Source organism: Myiozetetes cayanensis, unplaced genomic scaffold (genome assembly GCF_022539395.1).
Source record: "Myiozetetes cayanensis isolate MyiCay16 unplaced genomic scaffold, myiCay2020 scf2-11, whole genome shotgun sequence".
Taxonomy (NCBI): Eukaryota; Metazoa; Chordata; class Aves; order Passeriformes; family Tyrannidae; genus Myiozetetes; species Myiozetetes cayanensis.
The window spans coordinates 30,815,934-30,831,304 of record NW_026087411.1 but is presented as its reverse complement, the minus strand read 5'-3'; the positions used below and the strand labels follow the sequence as shown (position 1 = coordinate 30,831,304).

At 42.5% G+C, this 15,371-nt stretch overlaps 1 protein-coding gene across 2 annotated transcripts; it reads left to right on the top strand.

The window, feature by feature from the left end:
- Position 1: 1 nt before the first annotated feature.
- RNF8 (ring finger protein 8) lies at positions 2–13,276 on the top strand. Of its 2 annotated transcripts, none has more exons than XM_050314567.1 (8): positions 2–129; positions 2,664–2,792; positions 3,729–4,469; positions 5,507–5,569; positions 6,657–6,746; positions 8,045–8,152; positions 9,114–9,318; positions 11,170–13,276. In XM_050314567.1, exons 1-8 carry the CDS (start codon positions 40–42, stop codon positions 11,313–11,315), a joined length of 1,572 nt encoding a protein of 523 aa, XP_050170524.1. In that variant the 5' UTR covers positions 2–39; the 3' UTR covers positions 11,316–13,276. The 2 variants fall into 2 exon arrangements, with proteins under 2 accessions (XP_050170524.1, XP_050170525.1); XM_050314568.1 differs by having other exon boundaries at positions 44–129; positions 2,674–2,792.
- The last annotated feature ends 2,095 nt before the right edge of the window (positions 13,277–15,371 follow it).

Sequence of the window (15,371 nt, the reverse complement as noted above, 5' to 3'; positions counted from 1 at the left end):
GAGGGCCGCCGGTGCCGCCGCGATCGCCGCGGGGCAGCCATGGCCGTGCGCGGCGCGCCGCGCCTCGCCTGGTGCCTCCGCCGAGTCGGGGCCAGCTGCGACTGGCTGCTGCTGGAGGCCGGCACGCAGGTGAGTCCCCCGCGGGCCCCTCGGAGGGGGCGGGCGGGTGGCCGAGGCGCGGCCCTCGGAGCCGGCCCCCAGTGCCGGCTGGCGGTGCCGGTGCCGCTCGGGCGGAGCTGTGCGGTGGCCGGCTCCGCCCCGGGCAGCGCGCGAGCGGCCCTCGGAGCGCTTTGTTCCGGGGCCCTCGTTGTTCCTTGTGGCGCTTCCCGGGAGGAGAAAGGCCCTTTTAACCAGTAGCCGCCGCTCGTGGCCGTTCGGAGGGGCCGCCCCAGCGCTGCCCCGGTCTCCCCGAGGGGCGGCCCCGGCGGGCGCGTTGCAGCCCCGGTGACGCGGAGGGAGCGCAGGGCGGGTCCGGGCGCTGCAGTCGTCTGTGCCGAGTCTTCGGTTCTTCTTATCTTTACAAGTCTTATGTCGTATTTAGATGGGAGCTGTTTGTGTGACAGTAACCCAAGTGCGGATGGGGGAAGGAGTCCACAGCCTAATTAACAAGGCGATGCTTTGGCGAGGTTAAATAAGGCATTGCACTTGTGTGGTTTAAGGTGTTCAGGTGTAAACGAGGTCACGCTTTAAATATGTTTCGGTTGTGTTTCGGTGCGGTGCAGGAATAACCTTTTTTCAGCATTCGTGTTTTTTAATTGAAAAGGCAAAATGGGCCCTTGTACTCTTAAACACAGCAGGCAAAGATGTGTGGTGAGGTTGGGGCAGTGTAGGAGGAATTGCTGTTCTGGTGGTCAAAACCAGGTGGGTAGTTTAGGTGGTGTGGGTGATGCAGTCGCCAGCTGCTTTGTGTTCACGCACTGCAGAAGGTGCCCCTTCAGACTCATTTTTCAGGGCTAGTCAAGTCTTTAAGAAAATGTATATTTTTCTTACTCTCCCATTGTGTATTTGAAGCCCTGAGGTGTGCAGGTACCCTTAGTGAAGGACCGAAGTTGATACATCTGCAGAAGTTGCCACCAGAGTCCAGTAAGTGTGCAGAGAATCCCATTTGGGATGTTATTGCTCCAGCTGTCTGCATGGCACTTGTCACAGACAGCAGGAGGGCTGACGGCATCTCGATGCTGCAGGTATGCCAGGCCGCAGAGCACGAACCACTTCTGCTGGGGGTTTAAATCATAATCACAGAATATCATGAGTTGGAAGGGACCCATGAGAATCATTGAGTCCAGATCCTGGTCCTGCATGGAACAGCCCCAAAAATCACATCATATACCTGAAAGCATTGTCCAGATGCTTCTTGAACTGTGTCAGGCTTGGTGCTGTGACCACTTCAGTGCCAAAGGGCATGCCCAAGGCATGGGGATGTGTTTTGATGTGCTGGTATTGCTGTGGGCAGCACTGAACTCTAGCAGGTGAGTGGTAACACATTTTGCACCCCTGTTTGCTAAATGAACTTGATCAAGGGGAAGTTTTGTGACTGTCCCTACTTGGTCTCACTCATATTCGTTTGTGAGGCCTTGCAGATGGGTGTGACTGGGTCATAAGAATCACTCCTGTGGCTCAGGCCCCCTCTTGCTGCTGCAGGGACAAGTGCAAAGCTGATCTTATGTTTGACTGCACATGAAATGAGGACTCTTTATCCACCTGAGTTTCTGTACCTCTTAAAGATGCAATCCACATTGACAGAACCCTAATGTATATGAAATATTTAAGAAGGTGAGAACAACATGGTTAAGTTTGCTTTTGTCATCTTAGTTTACTTCCTTGCATTTAGTTATGACATTGGAGTCTGAGTTGTGGCTTTAAACTCAAGGTGAGACCTGCTCAGGTAATGTGCAATGCACAGATGAGTAAGAAAAGTGTGCAGGAGAGGCAGTGGAGGGAGGGAGAGCAGAGACATGCTTTAAATGGCAATCTGCAATTAGATGGCATTTAATAAGATACTGTGAAATTCTACAATTGAATTATGTCCCTTCTTCCAGAAGATACTATTAGAGTGTAATCAGATTATTTGGATCACTTTCAGTACTGGTTACAAGTTGCATGCAGCTTAGATTCTGAGCCATAAGATTGATGGTGTGATTTACAAAAGTATCGTGCGTTTAGGGCAATGTTGTGTGTGCACTTTTTTATGGCAGTTTTCTGGGATATTTTTTCCTGCAACTTTGTTGTTTACAGACAGTTGGAACAGATGCAGCCAGCGAAAGAAGAGGGTAAGAAGTAATATTGAGAGCCACAAACAATAGTGCTGGTTTGAAGAAACGGTGTTTAGTTAGGTAATGTCTAAAGTGGGACATGGATGGATTGAGGGTGGCTTTGAGCAGCTGTGCTGCTTAGGAAAGATGTCCATGAAACCATGAGGTCCATAAGGCTCAGAGAAATCAAATTTTCCTCAGTGGGAGAGAAAGATAATACTTCAAACTTTGTAGGTTTCCATTTTCTCTGTACTCTTGAATTTAAATGCAAAAAAAAAAAAAAAGTCATATTATACCAGGCTCTTTGGAAATAGCTATAAGATGCTAGAGTTTTGCTGTACTTAAATTTAAATGACATAAATTGAATTTACCATGTTGATGATTGCAGTTACTAACCTACTTTATTTTTAGGTAACTATAGGCCGAGGATTAGATATCACATACCAGCTGGTGTCAAAAACCTGTCCCTTGATGATCTCTCGTAAGCACTGTGTTTTCCAGCAGAATGCAGAAGGCCAGTGGACTGTCAAGGATAACAAGGTACCGAGACTTATTGAAGACCTTGTTCTCTTGAGATTGATTGAAAAGAATGCCTTGCTGGGGTCAAGCAACGTATGGGCCATGATATAGTATGATGTAAGTGTGATAGAAGGTTCATGGGAATGTGTCTTGCCTGTTGTGCACTCCCTTCAGGAAGCTTCAGTCTGCTGCAATTTGGATGCAAATCGTATTACTTTCTGTATGTAGATTCACCTTTTGGTGTAGCGTTTTTCAGACCATTGTGGCCTTGCCAAGGGCACCTGTTTTGTGTTGCTTTCTTAAAAAAAATCCTATGAATTTTGGCATAGGATTTTACCCTTTAAAAGGGTAATGTTCTTGTAGTACAAATGAAAGAAGAATAAACTGTAACTCCTTATTGTAGTGACACAATTGCTTTAATTATAATCAACTACAACAAGAATCTGTTGTTAGAAAAGATATGCTTTATGTTCAAACAAGTTTCTCCTGAAACTCCTTTTCACCTAAGTAGAATAAAATGTTGAGAGTCATCACCTAGTGCTTGCTTTTGACTTCAGTGATCTGTTTTTTGGGTTGCGATCTTGCCACATTCTCATTCGGACTGAAAACTGTAAAATCAGTAATTTGCTTTAAAACAGCACTGGTAGAAGAAAAATGTTCAACAAGCTTTTGTGCCTTTTTCCCCCCTTCTTTTCCTTCTGCTCTAGTGTGTATGTTAAAGTGTTATTCTTAGTGCTTGTTCACAAAATTGGTAATGCAAAAATAATGCACAGTAAATAACACAGTGTAGCTGGAACACCCGGCCAATAACTTGGATATTGCAGGGTTTATTTAAAGAGGTGGCTTGCTCTTACTGCAGCACTGAAGAGGTTGGATGTGTTTACAGTTGCCAGAAATAACCTGGAGAGGACTTTGTAACTACATATTAAATTTTGCTGATTCTGTGTTTGTTGGCAGAGTCTAAATGGAGTCTGGCTTAACAAACAGCGCCTGGATCCATCAAAAGTCTATCCTATTGCTGAAGGAGACCGTATCCAGTTGGGAGTGCCTTTGGAAAACAGAGAGACTGCTGAATATGAGTATGAAGTAATTAAAGAGGAATGGGAGAAAATTAGGCCCTTTTTAGCCCAAAGAAGTGACCTGGGGAAAGCTAAGAGTTCAAGAACTAAACGTAAATTTAGTTTGGAGGAATTGGAGACATCTGGATCAGAAGGCCCTTCAAACTCCAGATGCAAAAGAGACAGAGTGTCCAGTGACAATGAACCTTTGGATAAATCATGGGAACGGGTAGAAGAGGCCAAACGCTTAACAGAGAAGATGGATGTCAAGCTGCCTGCTCCTGGACCAAGTGAGGGGGATAGCGCTCCGGTGCATACTAGCCCTGTTCACTCCAAGAAAGCTGTGCCTGTCCCCCATAAGGACCAGAAAGGCTCTGGTCTTACAGAGTCATGGACTGGCTTGAAAATGCTGAGGAAAACTCTAGTAGATGTAATGAAATTAAAGGTCAAAGTGCAGGAGAAGCAGACAGCAGTTCTGAATGTGAAGCAGAAGCGTAGAAAGTGTGCTCAGAAGGAGATCCTGGTAATGGAGCAGGAGCTGCAGGAGTTGCAGGACCAGCTGTGCATGGAACAAGAGCATCAGCAGCAGCAGGTGGAAGAGCTGGAGAGGATGTTTTGTAAAGAGCAGCAGAAGCTAGAGGTATAATGGTGGTAATCATTTTTGCCTGTCTTCATTTTTATGGAATCCAAAATAGCTCTTAAACTATAGAGTAACACAAATAAGGTTTGTGTGAATTACCCCTGTTAAAATTTTCATGGAAGTACTTAACTTGTACCAAAAAAAAGTGCAAAGACTGAAGAAATTTGGCTGTGTGGGGAATTAGGGAAAAGGCGCAAAGTAAAGCGTTTCAGTTGGTAAAGAAGCTTGCTTTTTAATAAAAAATGAAAAGTCTCTGCCTGATCTCCTGTGGTTACAGAGAGGAATAGTTGAAAAGTATTTACTTTGAGTGTGAATTTCTCTTTGTATATGCCTGAAATAATGTCCAGTTTGCATGGCGAATCCACTCGCTTTCCAAGCAATGAATTATTGCATATCTTAATCCTTGGAGGGAAGGAGATTTTTTACTTTCCTATTTTCAAAGAAACCTGTCTTGCTATGTGTATCTTCATGCAGTTCATGTATGTTGATAAATAGCTTTTTAGATAACAAACTGCTCAAACTTGAGACTGCTCAAAAACTGGTTTTAAGAAAGTTAGGATTCATCTTGGAGTGAGTTTAATAATTTATCAGTTACTTCCTTTAAAGTCTGCTTCTAAAGGCAGTGTACCAGTATCAGAGGTACAGAAAGTCTGGAGTTGTGTCCTTAGGCACAGTGTGAACTTCAGCTGGAGCTTTAGGTATGTCTGACCTCCCTGGATGTGCTCAAAGATAGAGTTGCAGCTTTTAGCTGTTGCTGACCTCTTTGCTTCTATGAACATGCTGGTGCCTTTAGAGCTGAAATACTGTGGAGGTGTTCAAAAATGTAACTGCAAATGATATATCCATTTTAACTCTTCACAGTAAATGATAGTTCTAGTTTCTGTGGTACACTAGACTAGGAGATCTCAGAGTTTGTTGAAAACCTATGTTCTTTCTTTAAGCATATCCTCTAAAGAGAGTGTGCAGAATAGTAATTTTCTGTTTCTTGCTTTCCTCAAGTCTTTTTTTTTTTGTGTCCCACTTCTTACCCCACCCAGGGAGAAAAGTGGCAACATGGGGAAGAGAATTTGAAGGAGCAGCTAGCCCAGGTCCTACAAGAGGCAAGTGGTTATGAGTCTAGGTTTGGTCTAACTTCTTAACTGGGATGTTTAAATCTTTCTTACTGCTGTGGCTTCTTGGTAGAAGATGAGGACTTTACCTTAGCTGACTGTGTAAGACTCCAGCCCAGGAGATGCCAGCTCCTGGGCTTAGCTAGGAGTTTAATATATAGATATAGTGTTCTTTAATACCTCGAGATAGCATCAACAGAATAAGTCACGGTCTTGTTCCCAAGCGATTTCTTTATTAATTTAAGGGAGCAAATAAGGGAGCTTGGCCAAAGCTCAAAAGCACACCACAAAAGCTAGACAAAAATGTTCCACCACAGTACTGACTCAGGATATACTATTAATCCACAACACTTAAGTCAAGATCCAACCCTCCAGCTCCAAGCCACCCAAAGCATCAAGAAAGGAGTAAAGAAAGAGAAGCAGAGAGAGTAAAAAGAGAAAAGGAGGAAGAAGGAGAGGCAGATCATATAGCTACCATATAATAACCTTGTAGAAGACCAGCTCTTACATGTCCAAGTGGCAGGGCTGTGACACAAGGCAAACACATGCCTATGGTTTATCTACTCTGGTCCTTATGGCCAACCCCTCCAGGCAGGGTGTCTCTGGTTCACCAGCCGCTCTGGGGTTCCAGGCTCAGGTGAGGGGCAGTGTTCTCACTGTCCCTGCCATTCTGAGCCTGGTTTAGGGGCTCCAAGAGATGTGGTGTGTTTTAGTTTTCCTGGGCTGTTTGTGACTGACAGCTACTCTGGGGCTTTCCCATGTGGGGTCCAGGGACCTGCCATGAGGATACAGATCCTCCTCACCTCTGATCACTGATCTGGTGTCTAACAGACTGTAAAACCTAACTGAAATGAAAGAGTACTTGGGAGAGGAAATGAAAGTGCAGTGACGCTGGGAAGGTCGTAAATAACTGGCACTACGTTCTGATTTTAAGCTAAGGATAAACTGCCTTAACACCTCAACTCATATATACATATGAGTTTGGCAATGGCAATATTGCTCTTTTAGGAAATTAGGAGAAATGAGTATGCTGAAACTCATGACTATGACCATAACTTCTGGGATGGTATTGTTACAGCATCATGCTTTGATGGAAGAGCTGAGCCGTAGTAAAAAAGATTTTGAGGAGATAATTCGAGCCAAGAATAAAGAACTGGAAGAAACAAAGGTAAGGAATAACTGAATTCTCAGCTTTATTCATAAGTGAAAAATTATATGCTGCAGCTGAGGAAATAAATGGTTTATTTTACATTTGTCTTAGTTCTTCCTGGCCTCCCATAGTGCAAAATTTCTGTATTTTGAGGTGGCAGCCGACTCTGGTTCCCAGGACTGGGGGAGGATTCACCTTGCCCTGTTCATAAAGTAGTATTGAACAGTTGTTACTAGATCTTTCTCAGTCGTAAAGAAAGCAAAGAGCACCTGAACTGTGCATTGTACAGGAGCAGTGGGCCCATTCCACCCTTTCTTTAAAAACTAAAAAACAGACCAACACCAACAGAAAAAAAACCCAAAAATGTTTGAAAAGTGAGGTGCTTCATTTTCAGTTAAAGTGCGTATAAGTAAAACAGCAGTGTGACAGCAATTGTATAAGGGAGTGTAGGACTAAAGCAACATGAAATTTGAATAATGAATGAGATAAGCCACATTTCTTCCTACCCTTGACCCAAGGTGGTGATAGGAAAGTAATTAAGGAGATTCTTTCTGTGTCTTACTCTTGGAAATTCTCACAATATCTACCTCTGGCAGTTTGCTTCTTTTTTTTTTTTTTTATGTCGTCTTTGGAACTCTGCTACTGTTTCAACTATAGCTTCAATTGGAAGAATTTCTCTGTTGTTTTTAGAAGATAAAGCAAGTACCTAGCCTAATCAGCCTAATTTAACTCCAAACAACCAAAAAAAGATTATTGGGCTATTAAATGCAAACAAATGTTTTAAACTTTTATGCCTTTTTTTTTTAACATTTGAGGTGTTTTGTCTGTTGTGTGTTTTGCTTTTTATATCAGACATCAAAAGAACTGTTGGCTTAAGCTAAACTCATGCCAGGAATGGGTTGAAAAAGATTCTGAAAAAATTGATCCAGCTGGTAGTTTCTTAGGGCTGAAGGGAATGTTGGTAGCGGCTGCTGTTCTTCCTTCATTTTGCAGTGTGTCAAGCCTTTTACCAAATGAAAGAAAGGTGCTTTTGAAACGTTTCAGATGCTCCATGGTGACGTAGGGTGACGTCACTAAGTTCTCTGCAGTGCGTGGGAATATTCTCAATACTGCTGTGACTGCAAAGAGGAGGGAGGTTACATAGCTGGGTATTATAATAGACACAGACTTGACATGTGGAGACTTGCAGTATGGTTTCCTGTTTGTACTACCTTCTCCTGCACACGTGCTTCCTGCCAGTATTATCTTGTGTAAAATCTTGTTCTTTGTTGACACATGTATTGATGTATTTGTTGACATATGTACTTTTCCACTAGGAGGAGAAGGAAAAGGTGAGAGCCCAAAAAGAAGAGGTGCTGAATCAGATGAATGATGTGTTGGAGAATGAGTTGCAATGCACAATCTGTTCTGAGCACTTTATTGAGGTATGTGTAATCGTGTATGGGTTTGCCAGTGAAGAAGAGACTTGAGAAGCTTTTCTTAGTTCTGTTAAAGCAGTAGTTAAGCCTAATTCCTTACTTCACTAGTTTAACAGTCCCAACACTGAGTTGTTATGGGAAGGGGTTGATTCAGAAATCCCTTCTGTTTGTTCTGACTCTTCTGGACAGAAAATTCAGCTTTAATGTCTCTACCTGAGTAGACATGAGTGCTTAACCCTAAAATGCATATAAGCTTGGAACGCTTGTGCAGGTTTTTGAACTGGTGCTCTGAGTCACTGCTGACAGCCTGCTTGGGGAAGAATCATTTTGTAGTCGACCTTGCTTTAAGTTGACTGGGCTTGGACTGTTTCAGTTTTAGATGTATGGAGAGGTTAGATCAATTAAATCCTGAACTGTTTATATTGTTCAGATAAACACTTTCTTTGAGAAACTGGCCTGTTTTCATTTGATTCTAGAATTGATAGGCTATGCCTGACATGGAGACTGTTAGTTTTGTTCATTTTTGCTGGAACTTCAGTTGCATTACATTCATTTCTACTATGGGGAAACCTGGTGTTTTAGTCTTGTTATAATGGCTTAAGAGCTAGCTCAAATTTTAATTTCTGTTTTCTCAGTAATTTAAGATGCTATTCTGCAATATCTGAGCTTTTTCAGAATTTATCCTTTTCAAATTGGGGAAACCTAGAATTAATTCATTTTGTCTGTATCTGTCTTGCTGTGAGTTACAGTGACACTATGAACTTGCTTGTATAACTGGCCTGCCCTCTGGCTTGGGAGGTTTTGCATGTGTAACCCCTGCAAAGGCTAAAGAAAAGGGGCTTTAGGCTCTCCCTCTCTTTCCTTATAGGAAGTGTTCATGTAATATTTCTCCATCTTCAGTATGTTTTTTCTTTACAATGCATGTATAAGCACGCTGTGACCAGTGTCGTTCCGCTGAATTCCACAGGCGGTCACTCTGAACTGTGCTCACAGCTTCTGCTCCTACTGCATCGATGAGTGGACGAAACGTAAAGTGGAGTGCCCCATCTGCAGGCAGGAGATCAAATCAAAGACACGCTCTCTTGTGCTAGATAACTGCATTGACAGGATGGTAGAAAAACTGGATGTGGAAATGAAAGAGCATCGCCTGACCCTTATCAGAAGGCGGAAAGGTGAGAGGTGGGTGGATGTGGCATGATGAGTACAATCTTTTATTCCATCTATTTTGTACAACTTTCTTTGGCACTTATATACCAAGAAGATGCTCGGGGAATGCAGCAGAAACACTAGAAAAGTAATCCTGAGATCTCTTGAGTAACTAGCTTTACTGCACAGTAAAATAAAATTAATAAAAAGGTTGGGGAAAGACTTCAGTACTAATTCAACAGTCTTTCAGGATATCTTAATTTAACCATGCTAAAGGTTACTCTGTTTCCAAGAGATCACTAAATAAAAGCAAAACTATATAGAATGGTCCTTTAATAATTTGCCAGGCACGCTTGCTAAACTGTTGAGTACAGAATTGCAAAAACTCAGCAGGGCAGTGGCAGATGAGAAGCTCTGAATTATCTTCCACGTGCTAGATTTATATAGGAAATCTCTGAAAGGGACATTGGTATATCATGTAAGTGTATGGCTGAACTGGCAGTTGCTCTGCCATGTTTATTTTTGTGGCTTAAAGACATAACATCTTGGCTAGTTGTAGCTAAAAGACTGTGCACGGTGGAGATAGTTTTAAAAAAACTCTAGTATGGGCTATTCCTACTCTGCTTCCTTCTTCCAGATTTGTTTCTAGAGCACTTGACAATGGTATCTAGGTGCTAAAATGTAGACATCTTTTCCTGCTGCTCTTTAACAAATTTCTGTTACTCTCTTCCCTTAAGTAATTGTCTTCTTTTCCCTTCGTAGAAGTCAGTGCATGATCCTTCATTTTGCAGTGTGTCAAGCCTTTTACCTAATGAAAGAAAGGTGCTTTTGAAACTTTTCAGATGCTCCATGGTGACGTAGAGTGACATCACTAAGCAGTGCTAATTCAAGCCTGAAATTAGAACCTATGCAACCATCTCAGCCTGATTCCCTCAGGAAATGGTACACTGCTCAGAGACTGCCTGGCTCAGCTTCATGAATTGCTTTCACCTCTGCAGAACTGACACAGCTCTTGTGCAGTGTGCACATGGGCAGAGTATTTCATAGCTCCTGAAGTGTCTCATCAGGTGGCTAATGGGGACTGGCTGCAGTGGTGCCTTCATTGGAGCCCACTGCATGCTAAACCAGTGGTCTTCATCCTTGATTGAAAAAAAAGGAAATAAGCTCATATTCTACCTTCATAAATGACTGTTTAGGAAATCATGTAGCTTAACTGTGACACACTTCAGGAGGAAGGTTAAATGGTTTCTGTGCCATCTTTTTTATTCAGTGATGGAAACATTTTGATTAAAATGAAGATAACAATGTGTCTATTTAAAATTAATGCCTAAGAAGTAAACCCACTGAAAGAGGAATAATGGTGCAAGTGGCTCTTGAGGAGCTGTCAGAGCTTCCTAAGAAACATTTCCAAGAGCCTCAGTAGAATGGGCACCAGAAGGACAGCTTGCAGTCATTAATGTATGAAAGTTTTGATGGGCCTGTAAGTGTCCTGACCAACCATTTTTGTGTGAGAGCTCCTTACCACATTTTGTTCCTTCTTCCCTGTAATAGTTAGCCAAGCATTGTAATAGTTGTCCATTTCCATTACCACTTGTGTGCCTGTGAAGGGATGGAGAATATCTCCTCCTCACCTCTGTTATTTTAACAGGAAAAGACAACACTTTAGAACACTTAAGAAAACAAACAAACAAAAAACCCCCAACCCTTTGTTCTTTTAATGCTGAAAACTGAAAAGAAAAATGCCCATGCCCTGCAGCTTGAAAGACATATATCAAACTGCAGTGAGAGACTATAATATAGTTTCAGACAACTGGTAATTAGCACTTGTGGGTACTGCAGTTACAGCTGACTTTTGTATCTGTGTGTTTTGAATGCAGAGAAACAGAAGGTGATGGTGAAACCAGCGACAGACAATGACAACAGTGTCACTTCTTCCACCTACTCCATCTTGCCCATAAGCAGTTGTGACAGTGAGGACTCTGAGGAGGATTCTTACTATAATGAAAGCTATTACATTATCTGAACACTGTTACTGCGGACTCGTTTGCCTGTGCGCTGCCCAGAGCCAACCTAATGGTGTTTGGTCAACTGCTGCTGGAGGAGTGGACTGGACACCTGGAAGAAGAGACTCTATGAAGGAGGCTGGAGCTGGAGCTCAGAACTAGTAGCATTTGGAAGAAGTACCTTGTTTTTTCAATGAATGTACAGAAGCTTGATCTCTAAAACAAAATTGGGTTTGCGAGAGAAAAAACTGCTGTTATGCTAGCTAGTTGACCCACAAACCCTAAGCTTCCATGATAGCTTGAGACCCACTAGGTGTATTGTAATAGTTTGTATTGCATCATTGTCCTTTTCCTCAGTGAATGACATGTTTAAATGTGTACATCAGCTTCCCTTATTTCAGGCAGCAGAGGGAATGGCCCAAGCTATTTGAGAACTTGGCCATACCCACCAGCAGGCAGGACATACGTATATCAGGAAAAAGTGCCAGTGTGGGTTTTCCCCTTGAATTTTATACAGCAGCTAGAGTCATCCCAGGCCTCTGGCAGTAAAGGTAATAAAGGGTGGGTTATGGACCCTGTTGGCCATAAGTGCATTGTAAGCTGAGCTGCTGGTCATCAGCTCTCTCTTTTTATGTAATTCATTTTCCATTAGATAGGGATGGAGGAGATTATATCTTCTAGAATTCCTTAGCTAGTGCTCTCTTCATGTAGTGTCTTTGGATTGTTCCCTCTTTAAGGCTTTTGCATAAAGGGGTTTAGAACTGGGAAGCTGCACATCCAGAAATTATTGGCAGTGACTTCAGTAACATGTAGTCAGCAGCAGAGAGGAACCTCTGCCTCTTCAGAAGTGCTGCTCTCCAAATTACCGAAATGTCCTGTTGGCAGGGTAGGAAAGCGGGATCTGTAGGCAACTGCAAGGCACAGAATGAAGCACTTCGTTTTATTGTTTACAAAACATCACTGTTGAGCTGTGGGTTGTACTACCCTCACAGAAAATCACTCGTCCCTAAGAGACTGAGCAAGTGTTGGCTCATCCTATCATGTATTTGTCTGTCAAGTTCCATTTTCCAGTGGCTTATGATTTTGACTTAGCTGTTACATGGAAAGGACTCTTACAGAAGATGGGGAAGCCCTTCTCATCTGTAATATGTCTTTGGCTATTTGTATGTGCTCCTTTGTTTCTATGTTTATTTTCTTTAAGAATGAAAATATAAATCCATATCTGCATTAGTCTTCCTTTGTGCAGCCACTGAGATGAATGTCTTTCTCCTGGTCGTCTTTAGATTTTTTTTTTTTTGGAGAAAACAGAGACTCTCTCATTTAATGAGTTTGCTTCATGTTTTGATTGCTGTAAGCAGTGTGGGTGCTGTAAAGTTACTTGAAAGACTCTTGTATTGAGGAACTGATAAAAGACTGTGACTACCCTAATGCTAATTTAGTAGCTACAAATCATACCTCTTACCTTCTTCCACTAAAGAAAGATCCCATTAAAAAGGTGGTGGTGTCCTTAGGAAGTTAGTGCATTCTGACAGATTTGATTGGTAGGACTTAAACGGGGAGGGGCCTGATCTGAGGGCCAGGCAACTTGCTTAAAATTTTAGTGTAAGATTTCTTTTGTGAAGGAGACGTTATGTCTTGCACATTCTTCTTTCTCTTTTAATATTTACTTGCTGTATGTGCTTTTGAAAGTTTCTTTTGTGAATACGCGCTTTCTAGGATGTGCAAGAGAAGAATGTTTCTCAAAATGCTCATGAAATAGGCTGAGGTAAAACAGGCATTCCCAATGAAGAGGAGTAGAAGGAAAACACTCTGGTTACCTAGGACTGCAAATTCTTCTACTGTGTATCTCCTCTGTGTTGCTGTGCTTTTTTTCTCATTTAATTTTGTGAAATATAGATATATTTTATTATGTTGGTGTTTACGCATATTGCAGAGAAGAAGAACACTTCCCCTGCTAACAGAATGGTAATCTTTGGTGCAATTTCTGAGTATGTCCTCTTTTCACTAGAACATGAAGAATTTAAGTGGTATACCAAATAATTTCCACTCTTGCTGGTAGGTGCATAGTGTGTAAAGGTCCACGGAGAGAGGTTAAGTAATAATACTGTACACTTGCAAAAGTTTTTCACTGACAAAACCAGACCTGTATTTCTAGCAGTGTGCTCTCCTTTGGTCTAAGTTCTGGTCCTTTCTTCTACTTGATTGTACATCTGAATGTCCCCTTGGAGGTGTTATATCCTTAACATAACATCCCTTGGGATGGCATCAGGCACTTCCAGAATTCAGGTTACAGCTGAGTTAGTCACAGCTGATGCACAGCAGGCTTGATGCAGGTTCAGGACTTGCTGCTTTCCATTGGAAGACAGCTGTCAAATAGTGTGCTAATCAAACACTTTTCGGAGGAATGCATTGTCTAGCAGCATCAGAGGAATAGTTGGGAAGGGGTGCTAATGGATTGTGGAAGGGGACCATCACATCACAGGGCGTGTTTAACTCATGAAGATTTATGGAGCCCAAGAAGAATGTGACAATCGCATGTGCAAGAAAAATCTACCATCTTAGTATCTGGTGAGCCTGTGGATCTTCAGACAAAAGTTTATTAAAGAAGGAACCCCCCTTGAGGCACGATGTGCAGAAAGGGCACCCTTGCTTTCCAAGCTCCTCTGAGAGCAGCCTAGGTGTGGCTGGATCCAGTCTTAGCCCCAGGCTTTGTCAGTGGTTTACATGTAAAGGATTACTTAGGTGTAATTGAACCTTTATACAACTTCATACCATGGGATTAAGGATGGCAAATCAGATATATGTGATTTATTATGACAATAATTAGAAATATCTTAATCAGAATTACTACACAGTATAGGAGCTATAACAACTTTTGTAGTGCACTATGAAGCAATATTGAAGCAATTATATTAAAGCAATTGTATTAAAGGTAGCAAAACCAATTATTAAGTAGAGAGTGTTGTTCTCAACCCATACCAAGAACCAAATCTCTTTTGCTCAGCCTCGAGGAGTAACCTTGAGGGGTGTCTCCCCTCAAGGCAGTAATCTCCACACATACACTCCAAGAAGGGGTATGTCAGAAGACCCTGCCGTTTAAATTTGGGACTGGGCTTTAATAGTATAAAGTGATTGACTGTCAGTCATATGTCTCCAGGCCAGCTTCAGCTCAGCAGCTTTAGGTAAGTTATCAGTAGTATCAGTTGTTTATTCCTTTATCTGGATATGTCACCAAGTTTACCACATCTTCATCTCACTATCAGGATGTTTAACTTTGGCATTAAGGAGTCAGACTGGATTCAGCATTAGTCAACACCAAAAGCAGCTTGATGACCCCTTTTGTCATTCACCACTGATAGCTTTGCAAATAGGGCATTGTTGGAGTTGTTTTCCCCATTCCAGGCACAGCATCCTGCTACAGATTGGTGCAGAGCCTTAGCAACAACTGTCATTTAACTTTGACGGACATGTTATGGGCAATTTAATATTTAGGCTGTGACCCTCTACCCCCAAGTGAAGTCTGGGTTTTCTTTTCCAAAAGTGTACTCTGACTATCAGTGTTTTATTTCCTCGTCCTCCTTCCCTCCTCCTGGTCCCTTTTGCCATAACTTGACCGATTCAGACACATAGTTTACAGCAACTAGATAATCTAAAACTACGCTTCCCAAGTAGGATCCTCCAATCCCTGGGTGTTACCACGTTTGCTTTGGTTTTTGAGACTAAGCATTCAGGCCTGTGTGCTGAGCTGTTTTACAGCTTAATGCAAAATACAAGGCAGCTCACAGAATCACCTAATCAGTTAGGTTGGAAAAGACCTCTGAGATCATCAAGTCCAACCTTTGACCTAACACCAACATGCAACCAGGCCGTAGCACTGAGTGCCATGAACGTCCTTCCTTAAACACCTCCACGGGCGGTGACTCCACCACCTCCCTGGCCAGTCCATTTCAATGTCTAATCACCCTTCCTGTGAAGAAATTCCTCCTGATGCCCAACCTCGACCTCCCCTGGCGCAGGCCGAGGCCATGTCCTCTTGTCCTGTCTCCAGTTCCCTGGGAGAAGAGGCGGACCCCCAT

What these genes read in the sequence shown, in the direction of transcription:
- RNF8 (XM_050314567.1), top strand. Translation starts at nt 40, where the DNA reads ATGGCCGTGCGCGGCGCGCCGCGCCTCGCCTGGTGCCTCCGCCGAGTC. An exon ending in AAGAGCAGCAGAAGCTAGAG is followed by an intron (nt 4,470 to 5,506) that starts GTATAATGGTGG and finishes TACCCCACCCAG; the next exon opens with GGAGAAAAGTGGCAACATGG. An exon ending in TAGCCCAGGTCCTACAAGAG is followed by an intron (nt 5,570 to 6,656) that starts GCAAGTGGTTAT and finishes GTATTGTTACAG; the next exon opens with CATCATGCTTTGATGGAAGA.